We start from the raw sequence: 25,785 nt of genomic DNA on the forward strand, positions 1-25,785 counted from the left end.
GTATAGATATTATGTATATACATATATACGTAAATGGATATCCACAGACACTAATCTCTTTCCACATCTTTGCTTTAATCCTCTTTGGAAATGACAAACAGAATTTAAGGGATTCATAAACTTTTTGTCATCAGACCTCCCCTTAGTATAGTCTTAATATGCATACCTACTCTAAAAATCTTAACACCAAAATTAATACAAATGAACAATAAATACAATACAATGAAACTCTGGGAAAAGTGTACATATCCAGGTTCTTTATGTCTCCCCTGGACTCTGTTTGCCTCTCCCCAAGGAGATACACCTCACAGTTAGGAAAACTGATTTAAAGCAAAATTTGTTTCTGAAAAATTAAGAAAATCAACGTGACCAGTCTTTTAATTTTTACTGGTCACATTTTTATTTATTTTAAATCAGATTCTCTTCTGACAATGAATAACAGATAATAAATCACACATCTTTATCAATCAGATTATTTATTATGAATTATTTCCAACTATTTGTCATGGGGACAAATTTTAATCTCTCATTCATTCAGAAAAGTAATAAGAAATTACTTAAGTATAGAATGGTAATTACTTATATTTCAAGAGCAGAATCAGGGTGGAAATTTTAAAAATCAAATTATAAAATGGCTTTATCTACTGGAAATGTTTATACCTCAGACCATCCATCTCCTCCATATCATCTATTGTGATCATTCCATCACCAAGGATTATGTATAAAAACTCATCAGCACCAAAGAACAGCTGTCCTCCAAGATGTTTTCTATGTAGTTCTGCAACTTCTAGGAAAGGTCTTGCAGTCCTCATATCAACTTGGTGTGGATTCTTCCTGCAATAAAGGAGGGGGAAAATGAATCCCAATAATACATTTAACTTCAAAGTAGGTATACCACTTTTTCCTTCATCCTCTAAAATATTTTTTAGAATGACAGAGAGCAATATAAAAAGTTGCTTGCCATAATACAAATGGATATACGGTTTTTGTCGCTTTGCCTTCACTTTTACAAGAGCTTGCCATCTGAATAATAATAATAATAATAATAATAATAATAATAATAATAATAATAATAATAATAATAATAATAATAATAATAATAATAATAATAATTTTATTTGTATACCACCCTTCTCCCGAAGGACTCAGGGCGGTGAACAGGGCAAACATATAAAAATACAAAGATACAAAAGTTAAAAAAGAATTAAACGACTGCCCAGGCTAAAAGAATAGGTAAAAATATTTACAACAACAATAAAATCCCAACCCATCCCCCATCAGGCCAGGCCGGCTTGTTCAAACAAATGAGTCTTCAGATCGCGCCGGAAGGAGCGAAGGTCGGGCGCCATCCGTAGTGAATGATTCTGAATTTTTAGGAAGTGTAGTAGATGAAGGAGTAGATTCTGACTAACATATTTTCAGGCAGCCCATGAAGTCCATATTATGGTACGGTATTAGGTTGCCCTCTCAAATGACATATTATAGAGTTGTTATGAAAAATAGTGCTGGGGTATGAGACAGGATATACAGTAAGTACTACCTAAAGTTCTTTGGAGGCAAGTCAGAATCTAAAACACACACAGAGTTGTATACAGAGAAGAATTAATTTTAGATTGTCACTAATGGTTGCTTGATTGTAGAGGACAGGAAGGCCTGAAGAAACGTTGTCCATGGGGTTGTGATGGGTTGGACACGACTTCGCAACTAACAACAACAACAATGGTTGCTTAGAAGAATAGGCAACCAAAACACTTTCCAGAGGGAACTTATTTTGGTGGAATGTAGTCTGGATTCCCAGAAGGTAGGGGTTGCATTCCAGAGAACCAAGAGATAGCAGAGTGTAGATAGTTTGGTTGGGAGAAAGCGGGTCAAGATAGCTCCTGCCTACAACTTCTCAGAGTATATCTTTAATGCTGTAAGTGGTTCCTTTAGTTTGGCAGTATTTTTGTATATAGATGAGGATCAATACAGGAAACTGCTTTGAAGTAATTGGGTGTCCTTTTTGATTTTAGGGTCCTGACATTTGTGAAAGGCCATATAGTATTATAACAGAAAATGAGGAATATTAGGAGCCAATCCATATAGTTGTAATCTTAGTGTAAGGGAAAAATTCAGAGAATGTGAGAATGAGCAGGTTATTCTGAATAGGACTTCCAAAATCATCATAAGGGCCGAGATTAGTTTTCCTACATGTTATGATAAGCCTGAAAAAGAAAGTATTATATTATTTATCCTGTGCATGCATGCCTCCCAATTAGTTTGTTGTTTATTCCTCAATATATAACAAATCATTTAATTCCAGATACAGTGGGCTATCAGAATTTTATATTATACACTGAACTATTTAGTAATCAGAATATATGTATAAGAATAATTGAATACATATAGAAGGGAGAAAAGTAAATGTAATTGCTTCTAGTCTCAACATTACTTGCCTGAAATTTAGTTCGGATTGTATTATAATACATAATATGTATTATATATAGCATAGCATAGCATAGCGTAGCACTGTATAATATCTATATGTACCTTTCATCAATCAGAGTTTCATCTTTGAAAATAAAAGATATGAAAGTTTTAGGATTTAAGAGACCAGGCAAATACTTTAAAGCATACTAACACACAAGGAAATACTGTAAAGATTGTATATAGAATTCATACCTGGACACAGTGTATTCTACTATCCGAAGAATATGGTCATGAGGCCCGATAGCCCATCGTTCTTGGTTGGTGGTATAGGACACATAGAGCTTCCCATTTTTTTTGTAATCGGGATGGAATGCAAGACTTAGGAGCCCTCTTTCATCTCCACCCTGTAGTCAAATGAAAAACACAAAGAATTGTGAAGTTAATTATGTTCTTTATTGTGTTTAAGATCCCCTCCCCCCAGTTTCTTTCTTCCTTGTGCAGAATCGTTGCCAGGCTTCTTTCTTCCTTTTCTGTTTATGAGGAAGAGGATTATAAAACACTTCTTCTGGATTGGGTAATGAGGGCAGGGTTGTTTCTTGAGAGTTGGAATAAGGCAACTGTTTTGTTATCAGTACACAGGCCTCTTTACCTCCACTTTTATAGAGTGAGTTTTGAGTGTAATCTATGGGAAGACATGAAGACAAGTTTAAGTGCTTGTGAGCATTCTTTCCTGGATTACTTGGTTGCCTGTTGTATGCAGAAGGCAAATCAAAAGGTCTATAATCAGCAGTCACTTCAAGTATCCAAGCTTTAAAATACAGTGCCAACTCCCACTGTCTTGGCAATCTGTTTAGAAAACAGTTAAATTGCTTGTGTAATATCTAAAGCTTTGTTTTACCCTGGAGGCAGCTACATCACTTGTCACAACTATGGTGGTCTGTTCGTCAGGGCTAGCAAGCATACTGTAGGTAATAAGCAGACTCCAGTCTCTTTGCATAAAAGCATCATTTTGTATGGGAGCATACAGTGTACAGCTTTTTATTATTTCAAATAAGAAAGAAAGAAAGAAAGAAAATGCCCAAACATCTTTCTTTCATTATTTATGTATGTCACACAGATTAGTATAGTTACATGTTTAGCATCAGTTTCACATACTGTGACAATACAAATGTCAGCAACAGAATACAGAAAGACAATTCTCCCTAAATAAAAAAATAAAAAAGAGAGAAAAGGCAGGAAAGGTTAGATCAGAATTAGGATCTACAATAATCAGAAACTCTGCTCTCCTCCTTTCAACAGCATACAAATATTCTTGCATTATTAGAAAATGTACTGATGATATGAACATGTTCCCATGACGATAGAAGGATTATAGTCCAGTTCCAGTCATACTGCATTACTGGAAGTTAATTCGGTTATAAGAAATTTATGTGCTGTTGATTTTAATGGATTTATTCTATACAACTCTGGATCAAGCTTTGGATGTGAAAATTACATGTGAGGCTAAATAATGTTTTAATACTATGTATATGGGAAGAAAGGAAATGGAGTAGTTTCTGTGCTCTCTTTCCTCTTTTCTGCTGCAGAACAAGAGAAATAAATCCAGTTTCATTTTTTTCTATGTTCAATAGAATTCCAGAATTTATTTACTAAAAGATGGAAATAGTATATTCGAACACATTATATACTATTGCTGAAGAACCATCCTGTAAAGTTAAGCTTCTTAGCTGAAACTAAAGAAAGGATCAAAATACAGAAAGTTACTTAGGTACATGCAGCTCTGTCCACTATTCTCTTCTGTTCTTCCCCTCCCAATTCCCCCTTGTTATGCTACACTAGAGGCCACCATCAGAGACCACTCCCAAATTTCCATTGAATTTTAGGTGAGGCTTGTATGGCAGCATGTAGGTCCATTCTCAGAATTTCATTGCTCTTTGGATGCTAGCCAGAGTTCACTAGACAGCACTTTCAATAGCCTGATAAGTACTTCTCCAATTAGCAGCATCTAGGATGAAAGCTTTGCAAAACCATCCACCCCTTCTTTTAAAATTCATAAATGAAACTATTGCAGAGCAGCTTCCAAGTTACTTGGACATTCTGATGCCAGTTTCCTCCAAAGAGCATAATGGAACAATAACTATCTGAAATCTAATTATTCTTAATTTAATTGTCTTTTATTTGAATACCTTTTTATATGATTTATATACACTTCACTGATTCTTTGCTTTTTCACTGTAAACTTATATTCATGTTGCTTCCAGGAAAAGCAACCTGAAAATTTCTGAAGGCAGCTGTTGAAATTCAAAGATCTAATTTACATTTAACTGATGTACTCTTTTAACAGAAATGAAATTCTAGCAAGTCCTTTTGTATTATAAATCTTTGAATAATGTAGAAAATACTGCTATAATTATTGGCATGTGTTGGGATTCTATCAACATTTAAAAATTAAATTCCTTTTTTTAAAACAAAAAGCATTGACCACAGTGCAGTGATAAGCAGAATCTGTTAAAAATAATAAACCCTCATTTATAAAAATATACAATCTGAATGGTTTTGAAATCCATTTTGTATTAAAACTTCTATCTTTCTTTAGGGAGAAAGTTGGAAATTAATATTTGACAGGAAACTAGGGCAAGTTTGAAAGTGTGTTTATATGAAAAGAATCATCATACTGCATTGTGGATGCACTGTTTGCTTCTATAGAACCATGTTACATGAAAATTTATAAGAACCATTAATAACAGGTCTGACATTTGATTCAGAAAAACACTGACACATTGAGATAATTCTGTATCAGGTTATGAAAAATCTGAAATGAAATTCATGGCTGAATCACTATGTGTTTAAGTGCAACAAGCTTTGGCTGGACCTTCATCTGTGATTCTAAAAACAGTCTTATTCAAATCAGGTGTATCTAGAAGCTGCCCATTTGTCCTTCCCATTAACCTGACAAGAAAATATTACAGGTAATCCTTGGCTTACAACAGTTCATTTAGTGATCATTGAAAGTTTATTTATTTATTGTATTTTATTTATTATTGGGACATATTTATTTATTTATTTATTTTAATTCCATTTATATCCCGCCCTTCTCCAAAGACTCAGGGCGGCTTACAAGCTTAGCAGTAGCCTTCATTCTATGTATATGCCTGCTTATTAGGGCTTTCACACACACACCCAAGCGGCATTATTACAAAGTCAGCTTAATTGCCCCCAACAATCTGGGTCCTCATGCTAACAACAATAACATACAATAAATACAGAAGTTAAGATAAAATTAAAATTAAAGGCCCCTGTACAATAAATTAAAATTAAAATTAAAATAAATTAAAAATTAGAGTTAAAAAATTAAAAACATAAGTTTTTAAATTTTTAATTTAAAAGTTACAATAGCACTGAAAAAACTGACTTATAACCATTTTTTACACTTACGACCATTGTGGCATCCCCGTAGTCATGTGATCAAAATTCAGACTCTTGGCAACTGACTCATATTTATGATGGTTGCAGTGTCCCAGGGTCATGTGATCATCTTTTGCAACCTTCTGATAAGCAAAGTCAATGAGGAAGCCAGAGTCATTTAACAACCATGTTATTAACTTAACAACTGCAATGATTCACTTAACAAGTGTGGCAAGAAATGTTGTAAAATGGAACAAAACTAAACTAATGTCTCAGCAACAGAAATGTTGGGCTCAGTTGTAGACATAAGTCGAGGACTACTTGTACATATCTATTTTTTTAACACAATGAGTTAAAAATTCCTCAAATCAATAAACTATTATCAGGATATGAAAAGTAACAAATTTCCAAGAAACAATGTTTGAGTTTTAAAGCGTTTTGAAACCTGCTCACTTTGCATTTTCTTCCTTCTCTTATTCCTTTATCTTGTAATTGCATGGATAATGTACATTCTGGTATTTCAGGGACAAAACCCCTAAGATTCTAAAAGAAACATTACTATATAATGTTACTCAGCATAAAAGTACTGATAAGCAGCGAGTCATGTCATGCTGAATATGATATCGAACAGCTGGTCTCCATATATAGTATACAGTGTCATTGTAGTGTATGGCTTCCACACACTGTATACAGAAAGTTCTAGTTCACATTAAAAATATACCTACTTTGCCCTTGGAGTCCTGCTCCTCAATAATATTACCCATCTATCTTGCAAAAGAAACTACTGCTCACCATTTTTCAGGTACTAAAATTCTATAGAAGTACAATCTGCTTGAAAAATATTAAAATCTAGCTAATAATTTAGTACAGATGTGCTGATTGGCATACACTGCTCCTAATAAAGCCTATCTTGATTTAGTAGAGTATATGAAGCTCCCTTGGTTTTCACTTCAATCAGTGTTTCTACATATTAGTTTTATGTACTGTATAGATGCAACCATGGAATATGGCATACATAAATTGAGTTTAAAGTGGTACAGTGGCTTTATATTTTATTCCAGCCGGCTCAGGAATTCTAGGAGTTGAAGACTACGAGTCATAAAAGAGCCAAGGTTGCCTACCCCTGATAGGCCTATGAAATCAGGAATAAGCCTGTATCTTCTCTCCAAGATGCAGTGAGTTACAATGCTACATAGTGCACCAATGCAGTTTTGATGTGGTCACCATTCTAAGTTCTTTCAGTCTTGGAAGTGTTATGATCACAAGTACTAATTATACACAGAAGCATATTGGTGTCAGGTAGTAGTAGATAAATGACGTCAATTTGGCTTTTTAAACTGAAATTATTCTGATACAAAAAATAGAATTTTCTAGAATATATAAGAATGAGAAAGAATGGGGGGAAAGCTCTCAAAAAGTAGTAGGTGGAAAATTCTCTTTGCTGATATGGATTATTTGGCAACAGTAAATGATATGTTCCCCTTCATGGATTACTGCCTTGTCGTGGCGAAGGGGCTTGCGTAATTCAATGAAGCTATGAGCTATGCCGTGCAGGGCCACCCAAGACGGACAGGTCATAGCAGAGAGTTCTGACAAAACGTGATCCACTGGAGAAGGAAATGGCAAACCACTCCAGTATCTTTGCCATGAAAACCCTATGGACAGTACCAAAAGGCAAAACGATATGACGCTGGAAGATGAGCCCCTCAGGTCGGAAGGTGTCCAATATGCTACTGAGGAAGAGCAGAGGGCTAGTACTAGTAGCGCCAGAAAGAATGAAGCGACTGGGCCAAAGCCGAAAGGACGCTCAGCTGTGGATATGTCTGGTGGTGAAAGGAAAGTCCGATGCTGTAAAGATTTTTTCTCCATAGGAACCTGGAATGTAAGATCCATGAATCAAGGAAAACTGGACGTGGTCAAACAAGAGATGACAAGACTGAACATTGACATCTTAGGTATCAGCGAACTAAAATGGACAGGAATGGGTGAATTTAATTCAGATGACCATCAGGTATACTACTGTGGGCAAGAATCCTTCAGAAGAAATGGAGTAGCCTTCATAGTCAATAAAAGAGTAGGAAAAGCAATACTGGGATACAATCCTCAAAATGACAGAATGATCTCAGTTCGAATCCAAGGCAAACCATTCAATATCACAGTAGTCCAGGTCTATGCCCCAACCACCAGTGCTGAAGAGGATGAAATTGACCAGTTCTATGAAGCACTACAGCACCTTATAGAACTAACACCAAAAAATGATGTTCTTATCATCATGGGGGATTGGAATGCTAAAGTAGGAAGCCAAAAGATAACTGGAATAACAGGCAAGTTTGGCCTTGGAGTGCAAAATGAAGCAGGGCACAGGCTGATAGAATTCTGTCAAGAGAATACAATGGTCATAGCAAACACTCTTTTCCAACAACCCAAGAGACGGCTCTACACATGGACATCACCAGATGGTCAACACAGAAATCAGATTGACTATATGCTCTGCAGCCAAAGATGGAGAAGCTCTATACAGTCAGTAAAAACAAGACCAGGAGCTGACTGTGGCTCAGACCATGAGCTTCTCCTTGCAAAGTTTAGGCTTAAACTGAAGAAAGTAGGGAAAAGCACTAGGCCACTCAGGTATGAATTAAATCATATCCCTGTTGAATATACAGTAGAGGTGACAAATAGATTTAAGGAATTAGATCTGATAGACAGAGTGCCTGAAGAACTATGGACAGAGGTTCGCGACATTGTACAAGAGGTAGCAACCAAAACCATCCCAAAGAAAAAGAAATGCAAGAAAGCAAAATGGCTGTCTGAGGAAGCTTTGCAAATAGCTGAGGAAAGGAGGGAAGCGAAAGGCAAGGGAGAAAAAGAAAGATACACCCAGTTGAATGCAGAATTCCAGAGATTAGCTAGAAGAGATAAGAATGCCTTCTTAAATGAACAGTGCAAAGAAATAGAAGAAAATAATAGAATAGGGAGGACCAGAGATCTTTTCAAGAAAATTGGAGAAATGAAGGGAACGTTTAATGCAAAAATGGGCATGATAAAGGACCAAAATGGCAGGGACCTAACAGAGGCAGAAGAGATTAAGAAGAGGTGGCAAAATTACACAGAAGAGCTATACAAGAATGAGCTTAACGTCCCTGATAATCACAATGAGGTGGTCACTGACCTCGAGCCAGACATCCTAGAATGTGAAGTGAAGTGGGCCTTAGAAAAGCTGAGCAACAACAAAGCTAGTGGAAGTGACAGTATTCCAGCTGAGCTATTCAAAATCTTAAAAGACAATGCAGTAAAAGTGCTACACTCAATTTGCCAGCAAATTTGGAAAACTCAACAATGGCCACAGGATTGGAAAAGATCAGTTTACATTCCAATTCCAAAGAAAGGCAGTGCCAAAGAATGTTCAAACTATCGCACCATTGCACTCATTTCTCATGCTAGTAAAGTCATGCTTAAAATCCTACAAGCTAGACTTCAGCAGTATGTGGCTCGAGAACTACCAGAAGTGCAGGCAGGATTTCGAAGAGGCAGAGGAACTAGAGATCAAATTGCCAACATACGCTGGATCATGGAGAAAGCTAGGGAGTTCCAGAAAAACATCTACTTCTGCTTCATTGACTATGCTAAAGCCTTTGATTGTGTGGATCATAACAAACTGTGGCAAGTTCTTAAAGAGATGGGAGTACCAGACCATCTTATTTGTCTCTTGAGAAACCTATATGCGGGTCAAGAAGCAACAGTGAGAACTGGACACGGAACCACTGATTGGTTCAAAATTGGGAAAGGAGTCCGGCAAGGCTGTATACTGTCGCCCTGCCTATTTAACTTATATGCAGAGCACATCATGAGAAAGGCAGGGCTAGATGAATCAAAAGTTGGAATTAAGATTGCCGGAAGAAATATCAACAACCTAAGATACGCAGATGATACCACTCTAATGGCAGAAAGTGAAGAAGAACTAAAGAGCCTCTTGTTGCAGGTGAAGAAGGAGAGTGCAAAACTTGGGTTGAAACTTAACATTAAGAAAACCAAGATCATGGCATCTGGCCCTCTCAATTCCTGGCAAATAGATGGGGAAGAAATGGAGGTAGTGACAGATTTTATTTTCCTGGGCTCCAAGATCACTGCAGATGGGGACTGTAGCCAAGAAATTAAAAGACGCTTGCTCCTGGGGAGGAAAGCCATGGCAAATCTAGACAGCACACTAAAAAGCAGAGACATCACCCTGTCAACAAAAGTGCGTATAGTCAAGGCTATGGTCTTCCCAGTTGCAACGTATGGCAGTGAAAGTTGGACCATAAGAAAGGCTGAGCGCCAAAGAATTGAGGCCTTTGAACTGTGGTGCTGGAGAAGACTCCTGCGAGTCCCTTGGACTGCAAGGCGATCAAACCGGCCAGTCCTAGAGGAGATCAACCCTGACTGCTCTTTAGAAGGCCAGATCCTGAAGCTAAAACTCAAGTACTTTGGCCACCTAATGAGAAGGAAGGACTCACTGGAGAAGAGCCTAATGCTGGGAAAGATCGAGGGCAATAGAAGAAGGGGACGACAGAGAATGAGGTGGCTGGATGGAGTCACTGAAGCAGTAGGCGTGAGCTTAAATGGACTCCAGAAGATGGTAGAGGACAGGAAGGCCTGGAGGAATGTTGTCCATAGGGTCGCGATGGGTCGGACACGACTTCGCAGCTAACAACAACAACAACAAATGATATGTTAAATAATTGGTTGAACAAAAATAGCATTAATAAAATTTGTCAGATTATCCAGCATTGTTACACAGTTGTACAAATCTCTAGAGACAATATATCATGGGCCAGATATTCAGACACTCCAGCATTTGAAGGGCAAAATCTGTGCCAAAATAAGACTTCTTAACTCTACCCTTGAGAACTATTGAGGATACACTGTTAATTATAATAATTACTTGTAATACTCTATAATGATTAACTGTCATAATCTGTACAGGTCTTTGAACTATGGCTGTTTGTTTAATGACTGTTTGAAGTTATAATGGTGTGTAAAAAGTGACTTATAAATGGTCCTCACACTTAACAATTGTCAGAGTATCTGGGTGGTCAGAAAACATGGGTGCTTGGCAATCGGCATCTAGTGACAAATGTTGCAGGATCCCGAGGTCGCCATTTGCAACCTTCCCAGTGGGCTTTCAATAAGCAAAGTCAATGGGGGAAAACAATTTGCTTAATGACTACAGCAAAAAACTTCATAAAATTGGACACTGTCCACTTAACAAGTGCATCATTTAGCTGAAGTGATGGTTCCAATTGCATTTGTAAGTCAAGGACTACTTGAATTACATTGCCTATAGTATTTGAAAAAAAATGATCATGGTGGAAATCTAAGTTTATGTTCCTTAAATTGTGTTAGAAATAATAGTTTCTATAGTTCCTCTAATAGAAGGTCCTCATGCCACATACTTAGTCATAGATATTTTATTTAATTTATGGTAAAAAAGCAGGACACTCTGCTATCCTATACTGTCATCTTTTGCTGCCAATGAAAACAAAAATAGAAAGATAATAATGAAATGGTTAGGGGCTTTGACCAATCAAAATGTTACTAATGACAAATAGAATAACACAATATAATTTCTGACTCCCTGTTTCCATAAAGATTTTTAATGGACTGTAGCTAATATAGTGGTCATACAGCTAAAGAGATTATCTTCACATCATTAGAATGAAATATAACACTGAAGTGCCTGACTTCATTGCTTAAGTTTTCACCGCTATCTGGTATTATAGTATATAGTTCCCATTGTAAATCTAAATAAGAACTTGCCCTGACCTTTAATGGAGCAAACATTTAAACTAGTAATATTATTATGAAATGGAACTTTTATGAAAGTGATTTGGACCACCAAGAAACAATCATAAAATTTTAAAAATTAAGTTTTGACCATGTGATCTTCCTTACCAATTATGTAACAGCTTGTTGTGACACAAGGGTCAAACCTTTTTAAAAATGGAGATTTATAGAGTTTATAGGGTTTCTATTTTTACAATGATCATTATCGACAGTTAAACAAGATATGTTACTAAGCTGAATAAAAATGCTGAATGCTAGGCCAATAGTGAATTATGTAATCCACAGTTGTTTTAATAGAGAAAAAAATAGTTTAGTTTAATTTAGTTCCATAACTTCAATCATTTAATGTTGCAGAAATGCCATCATGATTATATCCTTAATTATTTATTTGACTGCCTTACTCTGCGTGGCTAATATAGAATTAAAACATAGAACAAAGTAAACAATCAGCACCAAAATGACAAAAATATAACATAAAACAACATAAATTGAGGCAGACACCATTTGTTCTAAACTGGACTTCATTTCTTCATTTCACATAGCAGACATGTAGCTGTGATCCATGCTACACGAGACACTGAACAAATAAACAGCACAGGTAAGTTTGGCAAGACAAACAGGGTCCACCTCCAGGTTGTGGGTCCTTTGGGCAAGGTATGCTTTATAAATGCTGCAACTTTTGTTTCAGATGTCTAAATTTATTGTTTGATGCCCGGATTCACTGTCAAGTAGGCACCTATATAAATAAATAAATGGCCTGCTACTTTACTTGATAATAAGCAGCCTATTTGCCTGCCTCCCCATATGCTAACCACAGATACATTGGAAACAAGTAATACTTGTCTGAAGAAAATGTCATAACCCAGCAAAATAAGGTCACTGAGACAAAACATAGATATCATGTTGTCTAATACATCACATTATAAGTGTAAGGATCCAGTCAGATGAGAATTCTAGATGAATTACAAAGTACAATCTTTGAACAAGTCACTAATACCAAGTCGTATATTGTAATTGAAGTTTCAGAATTAATATTATGAAATAAGACGATATTTAACAATATCTTCAAGACTTAAGTACCACTTGCATTTGTATTTAGCTTTAGTCCTTTTATAGGATATCTCAAAAACTATATTTCTGCATTCTTTCAGGTGTTACATTATTTTAACATCACCTTTAATTGAACGTTTAAAACATTTATATTTTATTATGAAAATTTATTAGTCATCTTGAAAGAAGATGTAAACTGCTAGAATAGAAAGTTGGGGTATACATCAAATAAATAAATGAAATGAAATTCAGAAGTGTTCTCTTAATTGCAATGTAGTTCAGTCATCTATTGTCTTGACTGAAATAATTGCCCGATCAAATTAACATTTTTATTATCTATTTTGAAGGGCTTTGTAAGGTGCTTTTTGGGGCTGAGATCGCATTTTATGTAGATGTCCATTGGTATTTATCACTGAGAAATTTACATGCCAAGAATCATAGATTTGGAAGGGAATCTGTGCTCAGTACAGGGATTCAAACTAAATTATCCTCAAGAAATGGCTATTGTTCAGTTTATGGGTTAATGCATCAAGTGAAAAAGAGTTCACAACCTCTCACAGTATGATTTTGCTGCCAAACTATTCTTATTATTAAATAGCTTCAATGGAATGCATCCAATGAATGCATCCAATAGAATATGCACTTCTATAATTTAAAATAATTATTTAATATCCAGATCATGGCCTGATTCTGTATTATGGATCTCTGAGATTATAGTTCACCCTGAAGGTTTTTCCCTCCAATCTCTCCTCAAGGATTTCAGTTTTTAGTTCTCTCATCATCTTGCTGTCCATCTCTGTGAATATTCCAGTTTGCTTGAATTCTTCTTAAATTGCAGTGCTCAGAACAACACACAGTATTTGAAACAGAGACTGAGTAATCCACTCATATACCGGTATGTTACATTGCTGGGCTTACAATTAGAAAGTTCGTTCATTATAAAATTCTGACCATTCATCTGCTCTCAAATCTGACTATTTCAACTTTGAGGTAAAGACAAGTGATAAAAGTGTTTGGATTCATAAGATGTGATGAAAAATTCCTAATTGGTGTTTACTCTTGCTAGTAATCTCCACAGTTTAGGTGACTGGCATATAATGAAATCCATCACTAACAAAATATGATGCTTTTGGTTGCTTGACCTTCCATTTTCATGGAGAAATATTTTTCCTCATAAGATGTATACCTGGTGAATGATGTAGTCAGCAACATACAAAAGATATCCTCTGTGAAAAAAAAATAAGCTTATTTCTTTCAACTTAGTTGTAATTTCAGGTCTAGTAACAACCACCATTCAACAACAGAATAAAAGAAATTGATCATTTTAAATTTTAACCAATCGATTTACAAATAAGAGAAGTACGACTAAACTCTGAAGGAAAATAATGCAGAAGTGAGTTGATGTCTCATGTTCCAATACCCAATATACAGTGCTTGCAAAAGTAATGGGAACAGCAAACAGGAGCTTTTTTATTTTTAATTTTTATTTTAATTCCATTTATATCCTGCCCTTCTCCGAAGACTCAGGGCGGCTTTACAAACTTAGCAGTAGCCTTCATTCTATGTATATGCCTGCTTATTAGGGCTTTCACACACACCCCAAGCGGCATTATTACAAAGTCAGCTTAATTGCCCCCAACAATCTGGGTCCTCATTTTACCTACCTCGGAAGGATGGAAGGCTGAGTCAACCTTGAGCCTGGTGGGATGCGAACCTGCACTAATTGCAGGCAGCTGGTGTTACTTAAGGAGGCATTAGCCCACTCTCAACCATCCAGGTCACGGTTGTCCCAAAGGTGCTTTTCCCAAAAAGGCAGCTGGACTTTCTTTATTATTTTTTTAAAAACATTTTGCTTTTCATCCAAGGAGCTTCTTCAGTTTTGAACTGAATGACAAGTGAAGCTTTTTGAAAGAAAAAAAACCGAAAAAAGTCCAGTTGCCTTTTGGAAAAAGCAGCTTTGGGACTTTGAGTCAAATATCTTTTCTTTGCCTTACTATAGAGAAATGGTAACTTTGTACCTGTGATCCATGCAATAGTTTAGGAAGGTGAGGGCAATAGGGAATGCATCAATCATAACAAACTGGGCTGGTTTTTGACAGCATATAATTATACAATGAAAGGCAACTTCCATGTCATACACACACAAATATCCAAGGGCTATCTGTAGTCCAGGGCCTTGGTTATTTAGTCCTGTTTTAGGTTCTTTAGTGGAATATTCTTCTAAGGACACTATTAAGTTACATCAGAGGCCTTTTCAGTTAGGGCTGATCCAGTTGCAGAATTCTTTCTCAATAGGCTTGCCCAAAATAATCCTTTCATTTTCAGGCAAAAAAAAAAGCAGATATAGATACCCTCTGCCATTTATTATCTGTTTGCTTTAGTGGGATTTAAATAATGCTACTGTTTGCTTGCTTATTTTATTCGCCTTTTCATTCAAGAGGGAAAACCTAAGCTATGTTTTCCCCAAGAAGGATAAAACAAGTGGGACATATTTGGGTAAAAAAATAATAATCAAAAACTGCCCCCAGAAAAAGGCTCAGATACAGTGTTCTGATCCCAAAATTGAACTTTAGTAATGAAACCAAGCTTTCAAAAGATTGCTTCTTCCTCATTGCATTTTATTAGTCCTTCAGTTTAGTTTTATCCTTTTTTTTAATGAAACGGGACACAGTTTCCTGTTAAAACTGTGGTAGGTTAAAGCCAATTACAAGAGCAGAGGCAACATTTTGAATGTTGCTTTCTTACAGTCTACAAGGGACAGGGAAAACACTAATAAAAGTCAGCCATCATTATGATGTCATTGTTATAGTTTCCCTTGAAATAACCTAGCAAGTACAAATAATATTTGTAATGTGTGACATCATTAATATATCCTTCCATTTCTCAAACTTTATGTTATATTTAGACATATTTCCTGTTTGTTGTAAAAAAATACCTTCTGCATGGCCTCTGTTCCATTAAAAAACTCTGCTGTATATTAAAACATCTTTGCTGAAATACACATGGACACATCAGGCTAGAACTGGTACAGATCCAGTTTGCAATTCATGGAAAGTGATAATGACTTATAAATCAAAAACTCCATTCCACTTAAGCTGGCCCTTTCTCCTTTTGACTCAGTAAATGCTGAAAGTAGGGATCATGACACCTTAATTCTGTTTGGCCAAACTGCAATCATTTCTCTTATAGTTTCAATCCCTGATAAAATGTGATGATTACTGGCACCTTGAGCCTTTCGCTATCTCTGATTTTATCCCACAAACTTATTTTAAGGATGGAGATTGGGAGTGAGCCAGATCAGTGAGAACAATTTTGCTTGTATTTTATATACAATTTACTTTAAAAACATGTATGGAAATGAAATGAAATGAAATTAAGCTTTATCCAAACTATGTGTGAATGTGTTCATGTGGTGAACTATAGTAAAATAGCAGAAAATATTGTGCTAAATATAAATGAGTTTGAAAAAAATTACTAAACTACTTCATAAATATATTCAGAAGAGCATACAGCTCAATTTTGGACAAAAAGCTATTCTTTCACTTGTAACTGTGAAGTATACAAAGTCCTTTTGATGCTCATAATATATTATAACAATCCTACTGTATATCATATGACTGATAAAAGTGATATTGCTTTTTAGAAAATCTCATTTTTTGCACTTAGTCATTATATAAATATATTAAGAATTCTTCTGTGTTATCCTTATGGAAAAAAAAACAAGAAAATTTCAGTGCCTGAAAGAACAAGTTTGCAAAAGTGGAAAGTGGAAAAGGCTTCAAGCTGAAAATAATCTTCCCTCCTGCAAAATCTCAATTATTGTTGATTATATTTTGTGAAAGTTGAAAGACTATTAGATGGAAAGAAAGGAAGGAAAAGGAAAAGGAAAGGAAAGGGGGGAGGGAAGGAAGGAAGGAAGGAAGGAAGGAAGGAAGGAAGGAAGGAAGGAAGGAAGGAAGGAAGGAAGGAAGGAAGGAAAAACCAAGGTAAGGTGGATTAGGAGAAGAGTTTTCCTATAAAAGCAAAATTTAACTGTTTAGAAACTAGAACAAAACCCTTCTTGTGTGGACCTAAATAAGTTAGGAATTTGTCTATAAAGATTAACAGGATCAGCCCAAAGACTCCTGGTGCAAGTACACAAATGTACAAATCTTTCAGGTGGGGGATAAACAGTTTATTTTCCATTATGGATTTCAAGCTGGAAGGAAGTGTCAAATGACATATTACAGCACTCTGTCTTAGACCCTGCACTATTCAAGATATTAATACATTTATGAACAATGGGACTAGTAAACATCTTAGAAGACAGCATCACAATTCAGGAGAATCTTGACAAGTTGGAAAGCTGGGTAGAAATTAGCACAATGAATGATGTACAGTAGAAAAGCAAATCCCATCATAGTCTGCATCAATAGAAGTAAGCTGTCAAAATCAAGATAAATAATATTTATCCTCCTATTTTGCAGTAGGCAGACTACACGTAGAATACTGTGACCAGTTCTCAGTCTTTGGGTTTAGGGAAACTTGAAAAATTGCAAAGGGTAGTAGTCAAGATAGCACACTAAGAGGTATGGAAGGAAAGAATAATGAGGAATAGTTGGAAGTAATGAGTATGTTTAGCCTACACAAAGAAGGAAATGAAATATGACATCCCTTAAAGGGATGTTACATAGAAGATTTGTTCCGGAAACCATGACAAGAAAGAATGGATTTAATTTACAAGAAGGTTGATTTGGTTGAATATCAGAAAAAAATCCAAATGGTAAGAGTTGTTTATCAATGCAAGAGACTTATGGGAGGTGACTTTCCACTGGAGATTTGTAAGCAGAGGCTGGGTGGTGGTTTGTGGGGGATATTATAATATTGCGGTAAATCTCATTCTTTCTAGTTATAATTAGTGAGTGAGTGAGTGAGTGAGTGAGTAAGTAGGCCGAGGTCCGGAGTAGAAAACTTGTTTTTAGTTCTAGGAGTTCCGGAAGGAGCAACCATAGCTCCTGAGCATGTCCAGAGTCAACAAGGTTTCCTAAGGTGCGACCAAGGGCTTACAACTCACCCTTGTTTAATATGAAGACTACTACCTTATGCTGAAGGTAGTTAACACTTTTTCCAGATAAAAATTAAACTTCCTATTTTTTATTTTTTATTTTGGTATTTGGAGGATTGGTTATTATGGATGGACAAAATGGCTATTTTTTACTTATACGCAGCGTAATTAAGGTATGAACTTCGACATTCATGAAATTTATTGATGAACAAACACGTAGAAAATCCCCCCCCATTTTTTAAAAAAGTATACCTTGTTTTCAGTGACTTTCACAGTTTTACAAAGGTTCAAATTATAATTCTAACAAAATTATAAAACATTCTTTATAAAGCATACTAATACACCAATACTGTACTCTTTATTTTTTTTTAAAAAAACTGATCAACTGCTTCGGGGGAATAATACAAGTTTTTGTCTGATGTTAAAAGGACTTCAGTAATATTATGAAAGCAATATAGGCTATGTATTTGGATCACAAATAATTTCATATGGAGCCTTGGTGGAGCAGTGGGCTAATGCCTCCTTAAGTAACACCAGCTGCCTGCAATTAGTGCAGGTTCGCATCCCACCAGGCTCAAGGTTGACTCAGCCTTCCATCCTTCCGAGGTAGGTAAAATGAGGACCCAGATTGTTGGGGGCAATAAGCTGACTTTGTAATAATGCCGCTTGGGGTTTGTGTGAAAGCCCTAATAAGCAGGCATATATACATAGAATGAAGGCTACTGCTAAGCTTGTAAGCTGCCCTGAGTCTTCGGAGAAGGGCGGGATATAAATGGAATTAAAATACAAAATAAAATAAATTAATCAAGTAATCAATCAATCTTATTTATTGTCGCTTTGCTTCTATATTCTTTCAAAATCATGGTGATTCTGCTTTCCTGGCTATTCTGTTTTGGTTTTAAAAACTCTTTATGTTTCATTTTTCTATGTCTAGGACTGATTCCTGCTCATATAGGTTATATATTTTTGCTTATTGTTTGAATAGGGTTAAAGTGTATGCTAAATTGTATGCTAATATTTTTATTTCATTAATTATATAGATCATAAATATTTATTCATAACTACAGCCCTCTAATTTTAGTACAGGACACTATTTTCAAAAATGTACGTATGTTTTCAGGTAAACATTGCATTAAAAATGGTGCTGCCTTGAGTTATTTGTAAAAATAATAATAAAGGTGGGATACAAATAATTAAAAACATGAAAACAATTTCACTATATTAAGCAGCTTAGTTGCTTTATTTTTTTAATAATTGTAAATGATTTTCAGAGTTACTCTTTTATGAGTCTAAATGCTTTAACTCTCCCAGTTATCTTCAATACCTTTCAAAGCCTGTGTAAAACTTTGGGTACTTTCCAATAATAATATCTGTGTTCCCAATGTTAAATTGTTCAATTTTATTATTAAGTTAACTACTCTGAAGTTCAGTCTTTTCTTATACTACTTATTAATTTTATTTGGTTTTCGTGTTTTCCATCTCCATCTCCATCTTCTTTTTCTTTCCTTTTCCTCATTTTTGCTTTTAGTTTCCTCTGCATACATCAGATATAATGAAACCACATTTTAGGCCAAAACCATTTTCTAAATGCCAAGAGCTAAAAAGGTACAACTGACTAGGAGTACATTTAAAAATCCCGGAATACCCATAGAGGGTGGATCCAAAAATATGGGTCCTTTCTGTAATATGGGAGAGGGGAAGATTTAGAAGCATTAAACAAATGTTTAATGAAACAAATGAAAGCTATTATTATTTTATTTCTATAGTTCTGACTGTAAGAGATCCAAGTTCATTTAAACTGCATATTTATCTATCAGATCTGAGACCAATACATTCCAGTAAATTTTAAGAAAAGCTGAACTATTTTCTAAACCCCTAGAAAAGACATTCTTTCATGCTGAAGTATTGCTGTTTGTAGCCCATACTGTTGCTTCACTATCATTTCTTGCCTATGAAAAATAGCTTGTGGCCCAGTAATCCTATCCAGCAGCACACCCCACTTTGTCATATTGTATTAGAATCAAAATCAAGTGAAGTATTAGTACTGCTCTATAAAGCCTTAGTAAGGCCACATCTGGAATACTGCATCCAGTTTTGGTCACTACATTACAAAAACGTGTTGAGACGTTGGAAAAACTGCAACGAAGAGCAACTAAGATGATTAAAGGCCTGGAGACTAAAACATATGAAGAACGGTTACAGGATTTGGGAATGGCCAGTCTAGAGAAAAAAGGACTTGGGGGAACATGATAGCAATATTCCTGTATTTGGGAGGCTGCCACAAGGAGGAGGGAGTCAATTTATTTTCCAAAGCACTGGAAGGCAAGACAAGAAACAACAGATGGAAACTAATCAAGGAGAGAAGCAACCTGGAATTAAGGAGGAAGTTCCTAACAATGAGGTCAAGTAACCAGTGGAATAGCTTGCCTTCAGATATTGTGGGTGCTTCAACACTCGAGGTTTTTAGGAAGAGAATGGACAGCCACTTGTCTGAAATGATATAGGGTCTCCTGCTTGAGCAGGGGGCTGGACTAGACGACCTCCAAGGTCCCTTCCAGCCCTATTCTGATTGATTGATTAATATCATAGAAGAGAAATACAATAATGCGTTGTTAATAAACAGAGCTGTTTACTGAAATAATTATATTTGTTTTCAGTGATGTTCCACATTTTAAAATCTAACTGACCAGGTTTTGCTATAGAAAAATAGAAATGAAGATATAATCACTTAGAATTGAAAAGTATAATAGAGTGTACTTGTAGAAAACTTCACTGGAAAGGAAGTGGATTTCCTGAATATGTTAAGGATAATTGTGTTCATGGTGTGATGCATGAAAACATTGTGGCTTCCAACACAGGTATATGCTTTACAACTTGTCCCATCCCCGCTATGAATTTGAGTCTCAGGTTCTAAATATTGACACAATATTCAAGTTGTTGTGCCACAGACAACTACAACAGATGTTGCTGGTTCTTGAGGTTTCGTTTTTAATAGCCTTTCTTAATACAGATACTTAAAAACATGAAGCTACAATGTGACAGCAATCTACTTGGAAGAAATTTTCATTTGAGTCAATATGTTCTACATCTGGTTAAGCAGGTATAAGATCGCATTCTGTATTTCATTATATATCACACTCTTAATATTGCAGGTTAGATTAATAATGTGTAACACACTTAATTTTAAATTTACAGTCTGATTTCTGCATTGTATAATACTGTGAGCAGAGATAATTTGAGCATCTAACAAATCCAAACTTATTCTGTGAGATGTCTACCTACACGTACGTACCTTTGGTCCTTGGAACAAATATAGGCCTTATATTCTTAGAGAATAAAATGCTAGGTGGTTACAGCCCAGAGCTTTCTTTGGAAGTGAAATTGCCTGCCTCCCAAAGTACTAAGGCAATCTGGTTTGGGGAAAAGTGTTCAGGGAAGAAGGTTGAGGATTTGATGGAAAGCAACACTGCTAATTTGCTTTCTAGAAAACGTTTTATGATTGTCTAAAATTGAGACAGCTATTTTGTGAATAGACATTTTGTGAAAGCACCTAAAACAGACAATGTATATATCCAAAGTGTTTGCCAATGCTTACCTACTCTCCATTACAGAACTATATCGTCCTTTAACATATATTGATACTAATAATACAAAATGATCAGTGGCGGTATTCTGAATATCCAGGAAATGTTCATGAAAAGATACTGTAGAAATCTCTCTCTATATAATTATTGCTATTGCATACTATATGCCAAATACTATATGCCAAATAGTAAACAGCATTTAAAGACAACTATACTAATAAGTGTGAATGAACCTTGAATGCAGCTTGTTGGCCATATCTTATGTATGCCTAAATACTGACACCCAAGAATTACACTACGTTGGACACCTCCTAGAGCAGGGGTCAGCAACCTGAAACAGTGAAAGAGCCACTCGGAACCGGTTCCCTCACAAAAGGAAAAACTGGGAGCCGCAAAAAATGTGTGCGCATGTGCATACATGCGCGCATGCACAGAACAGAGTTTGACTGAAGAGTGGAGCCAAGGTGAGATATGCACCTACCCTGCATATTTGAATTGATTGGTTGAAATTTTTTAGTCTCACTTTTTTTTTTGGAGTACACATAGCAGAGGACTGGGAGCCGCAGGAGACGGCTGAAAGAGCCGCATGCGGCTCCGGAGCCGCGGGTTGCAGACCTGTGTCCTAGAGGAAAGAGAAGACATGGCACCAAATACTGATGAAGATCTTAACATTATTTATGTCCCTTGGGATGATGCCAAAGATGCTGCAAATGATCAAAACCAATGGAAAACACTTGTTCCCAATATGCTCTGCACATGACCTAATGATGATGATGACACTAATAGATCAAGAAATAGAAAGCAGGTAAACAGAAAGTAAATAATTTGAAAAATCAAAACGATGACTTAGAATATCCGTGTTTGGGTTTCCATAAACTCATCTACATAAATATTTTATTCTTAAATCAGCTTTCATACAAGTTGGGGTATCAGTTTGCTGAACATCCACGAGGGAAGGAACTGTAGTGATAAGTGGTGGTAGAAACTTGTTGAAGTATCGACTGTATTTTCTTTGTGGAAAACACAAGTTCTCCTGATTTGATGGTTTTTTTTTAAAAAAAATACTGTAATACTTTGGTATAGAAAATGAGCCTATAATTGTATATCTTTTTCTTTGGCCATGTGTTTCAAATGAAATTTCTTTAAGGAGAATGGTTTAGAGTTGATGGTGGCATTCACCATAAATTTCATTAGATGGGAACTAGAGTTATACTCTACACAGAGTAGCTTCCAGTTGTTAATCAAATTAGCCAGGCTGTATAAAATCACTTTAAATATATTAAAATAAATTATACTAGGTTTTTCATAGTTAACAATTAAAAGATAAAGATAGGAGCACAATATAGATGGATATTTTTATTAGATTACTAGAAATGCTACACACATCAGAATACTATTACTATATGTTTAGATTCCACACTGAAAGTTAATTTAGTTTAATGCATCTGTATATGTTCAAATTACTCACATAAAAAGATATTTCATTTTATAAGGCTGCTATTTATATAGGATTATATTTATATGATCTAAAGCTGGAAATGCAGACAGTAAATCTGGATTACAAGGAGTTTTTTTATGGATTGCTAAAGTTATCTACAAGATGGCCAACATTAAAAGATAAACCTCTTCCAATCTAGCATAAGAACTAACTATATTTTAATTTTTCTCAAGAATATGACAAATTATATTGTATAATTTTAACTTAATTATAAATAGAACATAAATAGTATAGGAACAAAACACTATACTTGTCTGGAGGGGTGATTTCTAATTATTAATTTATGAGCATGTTGTTATTTTCATAGTTGCCTATGATATATCAATATTTTACCATACTGGATTGAATCTTGTTCTCTTTCTTTTACTGACACTGCCTGAAGATCTTCTCTAACACCAGCTACCTTGCAGTCAAAGCTTTTAGTAATATTACACAGCTTTCTCTAGACCTCGGTATCATAAGTTTGAATGCCTTTAGATCAGCTGTTTGAAGTTATAACTTTGTTTCTACTTAGATAAAAGTTCAAATCTTGGGCTAAATTATTGACAATGAGAAGCAACAGAAATAGGGCTGCCTGCTTACAAGACAGGGCGAGTGTCATGGTTCTGATAGATGAGACCAGTAAAAGCAGAACTCCCAAGGCAAGAGATTTCCTTAAAAACATATTTATTGGCTACTAAGTATCAGCACAATCAAAAGAGAAACCAAGTCTGGAGTTCTCTCCCAAGCATTACAGTGTTACAAAGTTGAACTTCCCACCCCAACACTATATACTTATCCACGTTCCCCAATAGAATACTTTGGCGGACTTTCTAATGGAAGGCTCAGCCTACCAAAAGTCAGGCAGCATTGACCTTGGTTCCCACGGGACAATTTATTGTTTAGTCTAACCTTAAAACCACTCATCCCCCCTCCCAGTACTGTAGCAACCGAAAATGAAGCAAAAATGGCTTCAGCCAAGATCGTTGCAGCGAGATGATATTCTCATGACAGGTGAAGTTGGCAGTCAACTATTCCTTCTTAGTCCCTTGATTAAGACCTGGATGTAACAAATCTACCCCTCCTCAGTGGGAGACTTTATGCCACAGAACAAAATATCTTGGCCTGCCTCAAATAATTTTGAATTCTATGGTCTAAATAAGATAAATTTCTAGGATATATGAAAATGTTCTTAGAATATTGATTGATTGATTGATAAGTTGGTTTATGAGTTGTTTCTTATCTTTTAAAATCTAATTTGTTTTTCACTGGCTCTTTATGCCCAGAAAAATATATAAGTATAGACTTTATCAGATAGCTAGGTGATCTTAAGGTATATATGTCTTATATTTCAAGACAAACAACCTGAAAAGCTGGCAGTGAGTGCAGCTTCCTCAGAATAGAAGCGTAATAAAGTAAAATGTAGAGTAACAGAAGAAAAAAGAGTAAAATGTTTCCAGTTGGTTCATCTCTATAGAAATCAGAATATCATAGAGTTTAAAGGGACCTGAGAGATTATCAATTCAAACCCGTGATCTGTATCTACATCCCAGCTATCATATCTCCCCTCAACCTTCTCTTCTGCAAGCTAAACATATGAAGGTGGGTTAGGACGCTGAGCTTGTCGATCAGAAGATTGGCAGTTTGGTGGATCGAATCCCGAGTGCCGCGTAACAGAGTTGAGCGCCTGTTACTCGTCCCAGCTTCTGCCCACCTAGCAGTTCGAAAGCACGTAAAAATGCAAGTAGATAATAGGGACCACTACGGTGGGAAGGTAACAGCGTTCCGTGCGCCTTTGGCATCTAGTCATGCCGGCCACATGACCACGGAGACGTCCTCGGACAAGCGCTGGCTCTTCGGCTTTGAAACGGAGATGAGCACCGGCCCCTAGAGTCGGAAACGACTAGCACGCATGTGCGGGGGAACCTTTACCTTTACCTAAGTAGGAATTGGTTTCTGATACTTTCCCCATTTTGGTAGCTCTTGTCCAGATTTTCTCCAGTTTGTTAGTGTCTTTTTAAACTGGAGTGCATAAACCTGAATGAAGTACTCTTTTGGAGCCTATTAAAGTAGAATGGTATAATTATTTCCTGTGATTTGGATTCTATTATTCTCTTGATTTGCTCTTCAATATGTAATTGGTCTTTGCAGCTCAATTACATTGTTGGGATATGTTGAAACTGTGATCCACTAGTACACACAAGTCCTTCTCACATGTGCTGTTCTTGAACCAGAGATTTCCCATCCTGTACCTGTTTGTTTTCTTACCTAGATGCATGATTTTCTCCATGTTAAATTTCATTTTATATGTTTCTGTCCACTGTTCTAGCCTACGTTTTGTTGATTTTATGCAACGAAATTTCATTTTGATGTATGCCGATTGGTGTACATTCAAAGTGACAATAAAGATATCATTATCATTATCATTTTATCCCCTTTCTTCCCAAGTATTAACAGTATGTTCTGAATAGCTGCAACTTCCAAACTAATTCCAAGGACATCTCTATTGAATCCTATACTATATAAGGTAGCATGAACTTTCAAATTATATCATTAGCTCTGATTAGTCAAGATGTTTTATAGCCTTCAACTATATGCAGGCAGAAAATGCTGCACAATTGTTTGTAAGTTGAAAATATTTACTCCATATTACTTAAGAATGCATACACTTCTGTTGTGGTTTCTGATAATCAGAGCCAGTGAGGATAGTTGGTAGGTAAATAAGATAGAAATAGTATAATAACCATCTGGAAATTTGGTTTGGCATAAAAAAATTAGCTACATAAAATATAATCAACAATTATGTAATGAAATTAAACTGGTGCAATGCTGAATGTTCTAATATAATGTTTTTACTTCAAACACAAGTCCTTCTGTCCCTTTTTCCAGACTATGAAAAAGTCCTTAAATATGTTTTTCTGTTGGGCCTAATTTAGTGTAGTTTCACAGCAACTTTGTTAACAGTCTTTTATGTTTTATATAATCTCTTGGGT

At 35.7% G+C, this 25,785-nt stretch overlaps 1 protein-coding gene across 1 annotated transcript in view; it reads right to left on the reverse strand.

The window, feature by feature from the left end:
- The window catches only part of HHIP (hedgehog interacting protein), a gene marked incomplete at its 3' end in the record, with an annotated part of 90,407 nt that overhangs the window by 18,345 nt on the left and 46,277 nt on the right, over positions 1-25,785 (reverse strand). Inside the window, exons 5-6 of the mRNA XM_081333261.1 lie at positions 2,662-2,813; positions 661-834 (exon numbers count right to left, since the gene is read on the reverse strand). Of these exons, the coding sequence (XP_081189387.1) occupies positions 661-834; positions 2,662-2,813 (326 nt within the window). The remainder of the gene's footprint in view (positions 1-660; positions 835-2,661; positions 2,814-25,785) is intronic.

The sequence above is a fragment of the Vipera berus genome, assembly GCF_964194415.1.
Source record: "Vipera berus genome assembly, chromosome: 7".
NCBI classification, from domain to species: Eukaryota; Metazoa; Chordata; class Lepidosauria; order Squamata; family Viperidae; genus Vipera; species Vipera berus.